Genomic DNA, 12,152 nt, shown 5'->3' with positions numbered 1-12,152 from the left:
CAATTCATTTGTTAAATAATCTTTTAAGTATTTAGCCCTCCTCAGTATCAGAAGTTGTGGTTAGGGCATAAACCCACCATCTAGGAGAACCCTGGGCTCCTTCACCGGAGGTACTAGCCCTCCCCTAACACCACACACGCCAAATATATATGTAGATATAAGCTGGATAAGAATGTGTTTTGGGTTGCAAAAAAAATAAGGTTTACTTCCATGAAAATTTTAATCTAAACTAATGCATAAGAAATACAGTGGTTAAGAATCAGAATGCAAGCAACAGATGTCTTTGAAAAAAATGAAGCTGTTACTGCAAGATAGAAATTCATTTGTTTTAAAATCACTGGTTGACTAGTTTAGCACCGGCTGAGCACTGTAACCAAAAGTTGCGATGGCACCAGATTGGGGAAGGCTGTTCTCTGCTTTTGTCATCCCTTTGCACACTACAGAGAAAATTTATCACTTCATTTCAGAACATAATCTGCTCAAACATGAAAAGATATAAGGAAACCATACAATGGTTCATGTTCCCATTTTCCCTCCCCAAAGAACCTTTAATCGCTGTGCTTTCCTGTACAGACACTGCTGTTTAGGTTGTCTTAAACCAAAATTGTAGCTTCCCCAGGACAGTTAAGGAAAATCACAGAAAAATTTGGTTGAAAGTGTTTTTCTTTTTAATGTGACCTCTGGAACAAACAATACATTCTGCTAGAGGTCAGAACTTCATCATTTCATAGTATAAGGAATGGAGAGCATTGCTGGTCCCAACGTGGGTCTTGGTCCAGCTACCTTAAATGGTCCACATGGCTGGCATGATGCAGTTGCTTAATGGTCATCTTCATAGCCAGTTGGCAGAGCGTTAACATGGGGGTTGTGGAAGAAAGTATGGTTTCCATCACCCCATGGGAAGGGCTATAGAAAGAAGAGATTGAAGTTTTTAGCAAGCTACAGAGCAGGAATTCAACGACTTATAACAGCTTATAAATGAAAAAGGCACGGTAGATTATTTTAAAAAGCAATTATTTTGAAAATGATGCTTGAAAAGCACAAATTAGCACCAAACAGCAGGCTAAATCAGAAGTCACTGCTACAGAGCAGGGACAACTTGAAAACAGTAGTTTCAGAGTTACTGGTGACTCAAAGCAGATTATAATTAAATACAAACTACCAGCAAAACCAGGAGACAAAAGACAGAGCTGACACTAAATTATAAATGAGAACGGTTCTTTCAGTCAACACCACTCCCTGAATTGGCCACACTGAACATGGTAACCTATCCCAGAGCTTGGGAGCCACTCCTAGAAGATTCCTCTTAGCCGTGGTCATTAGACAGTCTGGAGGGCATCAGGTTGGGGATGACTGAGTTAAACTAAACGCTTAAAATGACAACTGTATAGAATTGTAGATTCATAGAATCATGGAGCTGAAAGAGTCTCAGGGTCATTTTTCTAGCCCAACCTCCTGCAATGTAGGAATCTCAACTAAAGCAGCCATGATGGAAATTAGAGCTCTTTATATCTTTAGGTATGTACATCCCACCCTATTTCGTTCAGACCAGTGGCTGGGACAAAGTCACGTGGGTGGGCCACAGGCAATGATCCAACAGGGCCATTTTAGTAGCTATTGGGACATTTAGAAAAAAACAAAACGCACATATATTTCAAATGCAGGTTAAAAATATTTTTGTGCAAAATAAAAAAATAGATAACAAAATAAAATAAAGTGGGACTAAGATGGCACTGGCTATGGGGTGAAGGGCAGTGTGAAGGGCTGGGCACATCTCAGGCTGATGGGATCCACTTCATTTTTCATTGGGCACCCCAAGATCAACTGGCCAGAGCTGGGTGCAAGAAGACCTAGCAGACATAATCAAACAATGCAGGGGGTTTTTTTTTTTGGGGGGGGACACAGATGTGTCTTCGCTTTTTAAGTTGATCTTTAACACTACTGTTTTTTCAGCTACCTTTTTTTAATGAAATACAGCTTTTGCACTAACATTTACTACCTTTCCCTACTATATAATTTTGGAAAGTGGCTTTTCAGTCTGCATGTTCTTTATGCATTTGGATACCTCTTGAGATCTCATCATCAACCTATCTGGCATGACGGATCCAGAGGTGGGGGAATAGCATGTTTAGATACCATGGGATGCAGCTTTGCATGCAGAACCTTTCCAAACTGCACTGATTTGGAAAGCTCTTAAGGCATCATCATCCAGTTTGGTGCCATCTCCTTGTTAAGTGGTCCAAATAAATAAAGAACAAGACTTGCTTGTGGACAGGTTTGAGTCCAATACCTTGGTCCGGAGGCGCAGATGGGCATAAGGAATGAACTCTGGCCTTTCATGTTCCTGCTGAGCCTTCAGGTAGCAGTTCAGCATACACACAGCAACTCCAGGCAAAGCAACAACGAAGGACAGGATCTTCCACGTGCGAGCTAAAGGAAAGAATTCACACACAAGCAGAAACTGATTGGTTGCCCTGTTTTTTTGCAAAGGGGAAAAAAAAGCATAGGACTGATACAATTAATCCCTGAATATCAGCTTCTTTATAGTGGGATCCCTCCTCTCAACTGGCCAATAACTGAAGCAGTGTGTTTCAGAACAGTTTGCAGGCACTTACGGTTGGCAGGGGTGGGGAGTAAGGAAAAATAAAAGAACCTCAGCTTAAGTTGTGCTCTTTTTAGAGTATGAATGTAAGAAGAACCTAACTGAATTAGACCACAGGCATTGTGTTCTCAAAGTAACCCAAAAGCAGGACCAGAGTACAATGCTCACCCCCAGCAATCATTATTCAGAGCTATATTGCCTCCAATACTGGGGAATAGCAACCAGAGCTGGTAGTCATTAATAGCCCTATCCTTCACTGACTTGCCTAAACCAGGCTCCTCAACCTTGTGCCCTCCAGATGTTCCTGGGCAGGGTGGGCCTTTGGTCTGATCTAGCAGCTAGGACTGAGCGATATATCAATATATAATCCAAAACTGGTTTGAAGTCCATATTGTGATATCAGTTTCATAATTTCTGACCTGGCAAAATATCGCAAATCAGTGTGTGTGTCCACTATGCAAAAATCACATTTATGGGAAAAACCGTGAAGCCAGCCAATGCTCTTGATTCCTGCAGCCCATTAACTCTGCCAACTCAGCTCTCCCCTGCCTCCTACAGGGAGCAGCAAATCACAAGAGCAGTCCTTCTCCATTGCCGGCACTAAGCAACTGGTAGACTGCTTCTGACCATGGAGGCCCTATTTAGTGGCCACCAGAAAGAACGTAGGCCAGTGGCAGGGCAACAGCTTTACATAGAAAAGGTCCTAGGTTCCATCCCAGATAAGGATTGAATCCTATCTCCAGATATGGCTGGGAAATACTTCCTTCTTGAAACCCTGGAGAGATGCTGCCAGTCCGTGTAGGCAATGCTTGGCTAGATGGACCAATGGCCCAACTTGGTATAAGGCAGCTTCCTATGATCCTTTTGAGGAAGCGCTGTCACTCAGTGGTCAAGCACTTGCTTTGCATGCAGAAAGCTCCAGGTTCCATCCTCAATGACATCTCTGCATAAGTTGAAACAAAATAAAATAAAATAAATAAATAAATCCTTCCAGTAGCACCTTAGAGACCAACTAAGTTAGTTATTGGTATGAGCTTTCGAAAGCTCATACCAATAACTAACTTAGTTGGTCTCTAAGGTGCTACTGGAAGGAATAACTAATTTAGCTGATCTCTAAGGTGCTACTGGAAGGATTTTTAAAAATTATTATTTTTTTGTTTCAACTACGGCAGACCAACACGGCTTTGTTGTTGTTTAGTCGTGTCTGACTCTTCGTGACCCCATGGACCAGAGCACGCCAGGCACTCCTGTCTTCCACTGCCTCCTGCAGTTTGGTCAAACTCATGCTGGTAGCTTTGAGAACACTATCCAACCATCTCATCCTCTGTTGTCCCCTTCTCCTTGTGCCCTCCATCTTTCCCAGCATCAGGGTCTTTTCCAGGGAGTCTTCTCTTCTCATGAGGTGGCCAAAGTATTGGAGCCTCAGCTTCAGGATCTGTCCTTCCAGTGAGCACTCAGGGCTGATTTCCTTCAGAATGGATAGGTTTGATCTTCTTGCAGTCCATGGGACTCTCAAGAGTCTCCACCAACACGGCTACCTACCTGTAACCAGCTCTCTGCATAAGGTTGGGAATAGATTCCCAGCCTGGAACCCAGAAGAGCTGCTTCCATTACGTGTAGACAGTACCAAACCAAATGGACCAGAGACATGGCTCGGCATTAGGCAGCTTCCTTTGTTCGGTGCCCAGAGGCGGCCTGTCCACCCCACAACCCCGCCCCGCTCTGCTCCTTGGCGGCGCCGGCAGGACCGCCCTCTTCCCCGCAAGGTCACCCGGTCACAGGCCCCACTTACTGGACCCGGCCTCGCCGTGGCCCGACGCCGCTGCCGCCGAGAGGAGCCGCTTCAGCCCGGCCCGCGGAGTTGGAGCCACCAGCTGCCGGGAGGCCTTTCCAAGCACGACCGCTGCCGCTGTCGCCATGTCGCCGCCGCTTCTCGACTGGAAGGCTTCGGTCGCTCTCTCGGTGCCGGAAGCGGATGTAAGGAGACGGAGAGCGGGCGCTTGCTAATGACGTCAGCACCAGGGGGAGCGATGGGAGACGCACCGCAGAGGGCGTGCCCCCAACATAGACTTGTAAGGTATAGACTCACGCGCATAGGACTCACTTCCGAGCTGCTTGGGGCAGACATGGGAGCTGCTGGTTTACATCAATGAAGGAATCTAGAATTTTAGGCTGCCATCCTAAATCCGCTTGACTTCCCCATTTAATTTAATAGATTGTTTAGGGTTGTGTTTGCTGCCTGTTGTTTCTGACTCAGTTGTTATCTGATGTGTGTGGGGAGGAAAGAGTTTGGTTGTTTGGTTTGGAGATTTTAACTTTTAAAAGTGCAAACTGGGCAAAAGCAGGCTTCAGATTGCCATTGGGAGCTAGACAGATCTGACCTGGTGGCCTTGCTTCAGCCGCAGAGGTACTTTTGAATGGGGGATTTTTGGGTGGCACACTGATGTTCCTGAGGATCAGGCGAACAATTTGCAATTAGTTCTGTTCAGAATTATCCATACAGCTTAATTACCAAATGGAAATATTACTAAATGGAAAACCAAATTACCAAATGAGATAAGTAAAAAAATTGTCCAGTAGCACCTTAGAGACCAAGATCAGGAAGATTAAGGGACCAAGACGAACAGAAATTTCATGATAAATGGAAGAAATACTTAATGTATATGGAATCTAAATCTCAGGTGACACTGGCGGGGTTGAAATAACTCTAACAGCGGGAAAGGCCTATGTAAAAGAGTTAAAAAGTACGCGACTATATAATTTATTTGATACTTACCAAAGGAGTGGAGGGAAGTCCAAGGAGACTAACTCAGTTATGTATTTTATTTATGATTTGTGAAGTGGATATAATTTGGATAAGGTATGTGGTGGATTTTCTTTTTTTGTTTATGTTTTTTCTGTGTATATGTGCAATATGAATAAAAAATTGATATATATATATAAAAAGATATGAGAAGAGACCAACTAAGTTTGTTCTGGGTATAAGCTTTCGTGTGCTTACCATGACCTAGCAACCCAGTGGAACACAGCCGGCAGAAAGGGTGGTGAAAGTTGAATTCCTCTAACTTGATCCTGAGCGGAGTCTGGAATAGGGGCAACTTAAGCTGGTGTGATCTATGTCATAAATTCTGCCAACTTTCTAGAGTTAGGATTGTTCTGTTATGCACACAAAAGCTTATACCCAGAACAAACTTAGTTGGTCTCTAAGGTGCTACTGGACAATTTTTGTTATTTATTTTGACTGCGTCAGACCAACACAGCTACCTACCTAAATCTCAAATGATATAATGTTATTTATGTATGCAACAACTGCAGCCCGTGTTTTGTCAGCCGAATAATGGAAAACGAGCGAGGTCCCAACCAAAGAAGTGTGGCAACTTAAGTTGACAGAATATGTGCAGCTTGCAGACTTAACATATCAAATAAGAGAACAAGAAGACCATCTGTTTTAAGAAGATTGGAAAACGTTTATTGACTATATGGAAAATAATTGTACATAGCTGAAAACGTTGGCAGCATTCAGATAAATTCAACAGTGTAAAATAAATAAGTTTTGAAGGATGCAGTAATGGAAAGCTGATTGGTATTGTTTTTGCAAAATATGCAGGGGTTTAAGGTATGTAAAATGAACCATGGAAAGAGAAGAAGGGAAGTCACTGATAGTTCAAGGATGTAAAATAAGTATTTGAAATTGTAAAATGGAAAATTTAATAAAAATTATTTTAAAAAAGAAAACCAAATTACCCCAAAAGCTTGCTGGAGGTGCTATTGAGGTCGTTGAATATATTAATTTTTATGATCCTGGGAACTGTAGTTAGATAAAGTTGCTGAGGATTGCAGCTCTGTGAGACTACAGTTCCCAGGATTCTTGGGGAGAGGAAGTCATGTGCTTTAGGTGTGGAGCTGCTGTGTAAACCTAGTTTCCTGGATATTTACTGCTGGTGTGACCCCTGACCAAAGAATACAGAGAAGAGCTCCTCCTAGCTTATAGCAGTAATAGATCCTGGGTTTTGAGAGCCTGGAAAGATTAAAGCGGATCCTCAATACAAACCTGGAGCATGGCTTGTGAGTAGAAGAGGAAAAACTAGCTTGTGGAAAAGGAAATATACATTGGGCTCTGAAAACCATTTCAGCAGTGGAGGCTTGTCTGTTAGACTGAATGTAGTAAGTAACACTTTCTAGCCATGCTTACCTAGGTATATAAACCACATTGGATTAAGCAGGAGCACCACTTATTTCTGAGTATAAATGATTATAGTTAGACTATTAAAATCACCTGTAAGATGGGCATAGGTAGGAGGACCAAGATGCCCATCTGTGTACATCTCTTGTTTTCTCCTCTCTTGGGGCTGGCAGTTTCCACTCGACAACAGTGGTATGATGGCCACCAATTTGGTTAATTTTAAAAGGGGGTTAGACAAATTCCTGTAAGGGAGGGGCTACAGTTTGGTGGTAGAGCATCTGCCCTGCCTGCAGAAGACTCCACGTTTGATCCCCAATTGCATCTCCAGGTAGGACTGGGAGAGACTCTCATCTGAAACTCTGAAGAGCCACTGCCAGACAGTATTTGCCGGACAGTACTGAGCTAGATGTGCAAATAGATAAATAGGTACTACTCCGGCGGGAAGATAAACGGCGTTTCCGTGCGCTGCTCTGGTTCGCCAGAAGCGGTTTAGTCATGCTGGCCACATGACCCAGAAGCTGTACGCCGGCTCCCTCGGCCAATAAAGTGAGATGAGCACCACAATCCCAGAGTCGGTCACAATTGGACCTAATGGTCAGGGGTCCCTTTACCTTTACTGAGCTAGATGATCCATTGGTGTGACTCAGGAAAAAGCAGTTTCTTGCATGTCCACATACAAACAGATGCATCCCAGTTTGGCCAGGCTTTCCTTTAAACGATCAGGCCTCCCACCCTGTTGTCCAGCGGCCAAACCTCCCCATCATAGTGTCTTGCACTGCTGGGCCTGGTGCTGTATTCTTCAAATTAAAAAATCGTGTGGGTCTGATCCTCGGGTCTGATCCAGCAGAGATCTTATGCTCAAAGGTGGGTGGAGCCACAGAGGTGGCTTTTACAAGAATCTTATATTCCATTCACACAAAAGCTGGGGGTTTTTTCCACCTCATCTGTCCACCAGGCAAGCAAGGGAGATAACATCACTCGAGGAAGTTGTAGGGCAGGGTCAGTGAGGGGTTTGGCTGGGGAGAGTGCAACAGGCAAGACAGAGAGCCATGGGGGCCACATTCCATGCTCAATGGCTTCCCTCCACTGGCCAAACATAACAAACAAGGCATTGCTAACATTTTAGGCGAACAGCTCTGGAGAAACCGCCATCAAGTCCTGAAAGGTGGATAAATTATTGGTAGTACTTGACAGTTCCACGGGGTGGCAGGCTGAGCTTTCTACCGTGGCTGACCCTGGAGATGGGATGTCCAGGCGACTGTTTCGCATCTCAAAACATGCATTTTCTAGGCGGGAATGTAGATCCGCTCTAATCATGTAATTTACAAGGTCATTGTGCGGATAAAATGGGATAGACCCCATGAATACCACCCTGATCTCCTTGGAGACATGCCAATGTCTTAAAGGAATAAATAAAATCCCTTCCCTGCAAATCCACCACAAATTAGGCCCTGGGACCCCAAAGGACTTCAGATGCATTTTATTAATTAAACACACTATACCTTTTAAAGCACATTCCTTTCCAGCCAGCCAAGAATTCTGGGAACTGTAGTTCCTTAAGGCTTGCTGGGAACTAAGAAGCAGTGGAGGCTGGTTTTGTGAGGCACTGCCCCCACCAGCCTCAGCCTTTTACTTGTCTGCCTTCTTACTGATGAAGCGGGTGCCACTAGCGGCCACCTTCCTCCTCCTTAGTCTCTGTGTTGCCCTTGCAGAACTCAGCAGGGATGGGGAGAAAACCAGAACTGAGTTGGCTCTGGCGCCACCTACTGTTGGGCTCCCAGTGGGCACCAGCTCCCACTGGTGAGAGATAAAACTACAGCACGCAGAATCTTTGAGGGAAAGAATGTGGCTCTGAATGCATTTCATAGCAGGTGGAAACAGAGAATGGTAAGAGTTAGAAGGGACCCCTAGGGTCATCTAGTCCAACCCCTGCAATGCAGGAATCACAGCTCAAGATTCCCTGATAGATAGTCATCCTGTCTCTGTTTAAAAACCTCCAGTGAAGGAGATTCCACCACCTTCCAAGGTGGTCCATTCTGCTGCCCAACAGCTCTTAGAAAGTTCTTCCTAGTCTTTAGTTGGAATCTCCTTTCTTGTCACTTGAATCCACTGGTTCAGGTCCTGTTCTCTGGAACAGCAGTGAAAGCAAGCTTGCTCCATCTTCCATGTGACGTTCCTTCAACTATTTGAAGGTGGCCCCTCCAGAAGAGGATATGTATATAGTCTGTGTACACACTATGCCTTTAAATTATTATTATTATTCATTCCTTTTCTATATCACTTTATATTTTTACGGGGGGGGGGAATCTCAAAGCAGTTTAAACATTATTGAAGAAAGTAAAATATAAATTAGGGGACGCAGGTGGCACTGTGGGTTAAAGCCTCAGTGCCTAGGACTTGCCGATCGAAAGGTCGGCGGTTCGAATCCCTGCGGCGGGGTGCGCTCCCGCTGCTCGGTCCCAGCGCCTGCCAACCTAGCAGTTCGAAAGCACCTCCGGGTGCAAGTAGATAAATAGGGACCGCTTACCAGCGGGAAGGTAAGCGGCGTTTCCGTGTGCGGCTCTGGCTCTGGCCAGAGCAGCGATGTCACGCTGGCCACGTGACCCGGAAGTGTCTCCGGACAGCGCTGGCCCCTGGCCTCTTAAGTGAGATGGGCGCACAACCCCAGAGTCTGTCAAGACTGGCCCGTACGGGCAGGGGTACCTTTACCTTTACCTTAAAATATAAATTACACATTCAAAGCAATGGGAAACTAAACCATTATCTTAAAGTTTTCAGGATATAACATTACAAAGGAGGTCAGCTACAGAATGCACATTTTAATGCAGCAAAGTTAACCCACATATGGGAAACATTACTAAACAAAGTTAAATATAAAATGCACATTTAAAGCAGCATAATTATCAAGCGAATAACATATCTTAAGCATAGAACATACAGGTCCATGCTTCTGCTGGGAGGGCTGTGTCTGTAGAAGCTCAGGCTCAATGACTTGAGTCTGCACTAAGAGACAAGGTGGTCTCTGGCCTCCTCAGCAGCCTCAGCTTTCGTAGCTGGAGTCAGTCAGGGCCCCGCCTCCAGAACTCACAGCTAAGAGGGTATAGACCCAGTTCCACCCACTGCATGCCCTGATAGGCATCAGGTTGGCTACTGTGAGAACAGGATGCTGGACTAGATGGGTCTCTGGCCTGATCCAGCTGAAGGGCTCTTCTTGTGGTCTTACGTTCCTCTGTTTCTGAACGTGCTTGCGAATCTGAACGCAGCTCTCACTTGGAATGAGGCCTTTTATGGTTTCTGAAAAGTCCTATCTTATACTGTAGAAGAAGATGCCTATGAAACATGTATTATGCAGATGAATGCATGTTTTTCATGTTTTAAAGGGTGTGTTTTAATTGCGTAGAATATGGATTTTATTGGTGCACAATTCTTCCCCCCCCCCTTCTTTTTAAGTATCTACCCAGAGGGTGAGGCGGAATGGACCTATGCCTTGGTGCCCATGAGAAATGGGACAAATTCTGGGCTATTCAGTCCACCCTTGGATGCTGCAAACTCTTGCATCACTTTCAACACTGAAAAAAAACCCCTGCTTGCCTCCTGTCCATAGACGTTCACTGGCCAGTCCTGGCTGAGCAGCAGCAGAGACAATGGTGGGACAAAAGAGAAGATTTGCCCCATTCTTTTCTCGCCTTACTCTAGCCTCCTCCATCCCTTTAGATCTTGCCCTGCCCCTCCCCTTCTTTTTACAGGGACCCCCATCCATCTACACCGCAAGGCGGAGGGCAGGGGGTGGGGAGGAATGCCATTGTCCTGTCTTCTAGGAATGATCTGGAAGCACTATGTAAATCTTCAGTTGAAGACCCTGAGAACTAGGCCTCTGGGGGATGGGTTTAGCTATGGGGTCTGGGGGAGGGGGAGATGTTTGGCGATCTCTTAGCAGCCCAATGCAGTACCAGTTCAGTAGGCAGGGAATTCCTTCTCCTTCCTCTTGTTTCCTTGGAAGGAAGGACGGACAGCATTATACCATATGTTGTGTGTGCGTCCTCCGACATGTATAGCTGCCATGTCTTCTGAGCATCTGGGATGTTCATTTGGTTGGTCTGATGAGAGTAACTACCCAGATGCCTTTTCTCTCCCTTAAGGTAAAGGTAAAGGGACCCCTGACTGTTAGGTCCAGTCGTGGCCGACTCTGGAGTTGCGGCACTCATCTCGCTTTATTGGCCGGGGGAGCCGGCGTACAGCTTCCGGGTCATGTGGCCAGCATGACTAAGCCGCTTCTGGCGAACCAGAGCAGCGCATGGAAACAGCGTTTACCTTCCTGCTGGAGCGGTACCTATTTATCTACTTGCACTCTGACGTGCTTTCGAACTGCTAGGTTGGCAGGAGCAGGAACCGAGCAACGGGAGCTCACCCCGTCGCGGGGATTTGAACCGCCGACCTTCTGATCGGCAAGTCCTAGGCTCTGTGGTTTAACCCACAGCGCCACCCGCGTCCCTTCTCTCCCTTTATAGATCACATTATCCTGAATTTTGTGGTGTAAAAGCAGCAGCTTGTGCACCTTCCGCTTCCAGGGAGCCCTTTCTGAACTGCCTTGCTGGCCATGTTGCCCCTCTGGGTTGCAAAGAATCTTGGGAGCTCATATATGTCCATGCAGAGCAGGGTCTGTTACAGTCTTTCCCAACGTGGCACCCTCCAGATGTTGTTGGACCACAACTCCCATCAGCCCCAGCATCATCCAGATGTACTGGCTGGGGTTGATTGGAGTTGCAGTCCAAAAACATCTGGTCTTTTAGGCCACACTGCTGCTCCTGCTGCTCCATGGGGATTAAGAAACCAATGTTATCCTCAGGCTGCGTCTTGCAGGTTAAGTGGTTTACAAGCTGTCTTAACAGGTAAGCTGGCCTGCAGTTACTGAGGTCATTCCAATGTTTTTCTAGAGTACCTGCAGTTTGATAGCCATGGGTAGTCAGGCACATAACTCAAGATGAAGCGGTGGCATAGCGTGGGTTGTCAGGGCCCGTGGCAAGGCAAGTGCAAAATGTGTCTGGCTGATTTTGAACAATGCACGGAAGGCAGTGATGATCACCAACCTCAATGACTTTGTTATAAGAATTTTAAGGTCTCACATATAGAATAAATATTAATAAATGCACACATATCTAAATATATGAACCATGAAGGCATTTTGACTCTCCCAATGACTCTCCCAAATATTCCTCTGCAGTAAGGGAGGCAAATGGAGAAAGCCTTCCCATTGCCTTTTTGCTTGCAAATCCTGTCTTAAGTGGGTATTTGTGTATGAATAGGGTGAGCCTGTGACCTGGATTCACGAACTAAAGTTTGTGAACTAAAGTTCATCACAAAAGAATG

At 45.5% G+C, this 12,152-nt stretch overlaps 1 protein-coding gene and 1 long non-coding RNA gene across 2 annotated transcripts; both read right to left on the bottom strand.

Moving 5' to 3' along the window:
• Positions 1-645: 645 nt before the first annotated feature.
• Positions 646-4,590, bottom strand: COX6A1 (cytochrome c oxidase subunit 6A1). Its single transcript, XM_079957325.1, has 3 exons — positions 4,395-4,590; positions 2,291-2,430; positions 646-906 (listed from the first exon to the last, which is right to left on the bottom strand). The coding sequence occupies exons 1-3, from the start codon at positions 4,519-4,521 to the stop codon at positions 820-822; spliced, it is 354 nt and encodes a 117-aa protein (XP_079813451.1). The 5' UTR covers positions 4,522-4,590; the 3' UTR covers positions 646-819.
• LOC307205139 lies at positions 2,590-2,997 on the bottom strand. Its single transcript, XR_013833905.1, has 2 exons — positions 2,864-2,997; positions 2,590-2,829 (listed from the first exon to the last, which is right to left on the bottom strand). It is a non-coding gene; the product is annotated as an uncharacterized lncRNA (long non-coding RNA).
• Positions 4,591-12,152: the final 7,562 nt, after the last annotated feature.

Source organism: Podarcis cretensis, assembly GCF_951804945.1.
Source record: "Podarcis cretensis genome assembly, chromosome: 16".
In the NCBI taxonomy this organism is placed as follows: domain Eukaryota; kingdom Metazoa; phylum Chordata; class Lepidosauria; order Squamata; family Lacertidae; genus Podarcis; species Podarcis cretensis.
The sequence above is the reverse complement of the archived record's forward strand: the minus strand, read 5'-3'. Positions and strand labels throughout refer to the sequence as shown.

Coding starts and splice junctions, on each gene's coding strand:
- COX6A1 (XM_079957325.1), bottom strand. CDS start 4,521: ATGGCGACAGCGGCAGCGGTCGTGCTTGGAAAGGCCTCCCGGCAGCTG. Junction 2,431..4,394: donor CCACGGCGAGGCCGGGTCCA/GTAAGTGGGGCC, acceptor TCTTTCCTTTAG/CTCGCACGTGGAAGATCCTG. Junction 907..2,290: donor ATCTGCGCCTCCGGACCAAG/GTATTGGACTCA, acceptor TTCTTTCTATAG/CCCTTCCCATGGGGTGATGG.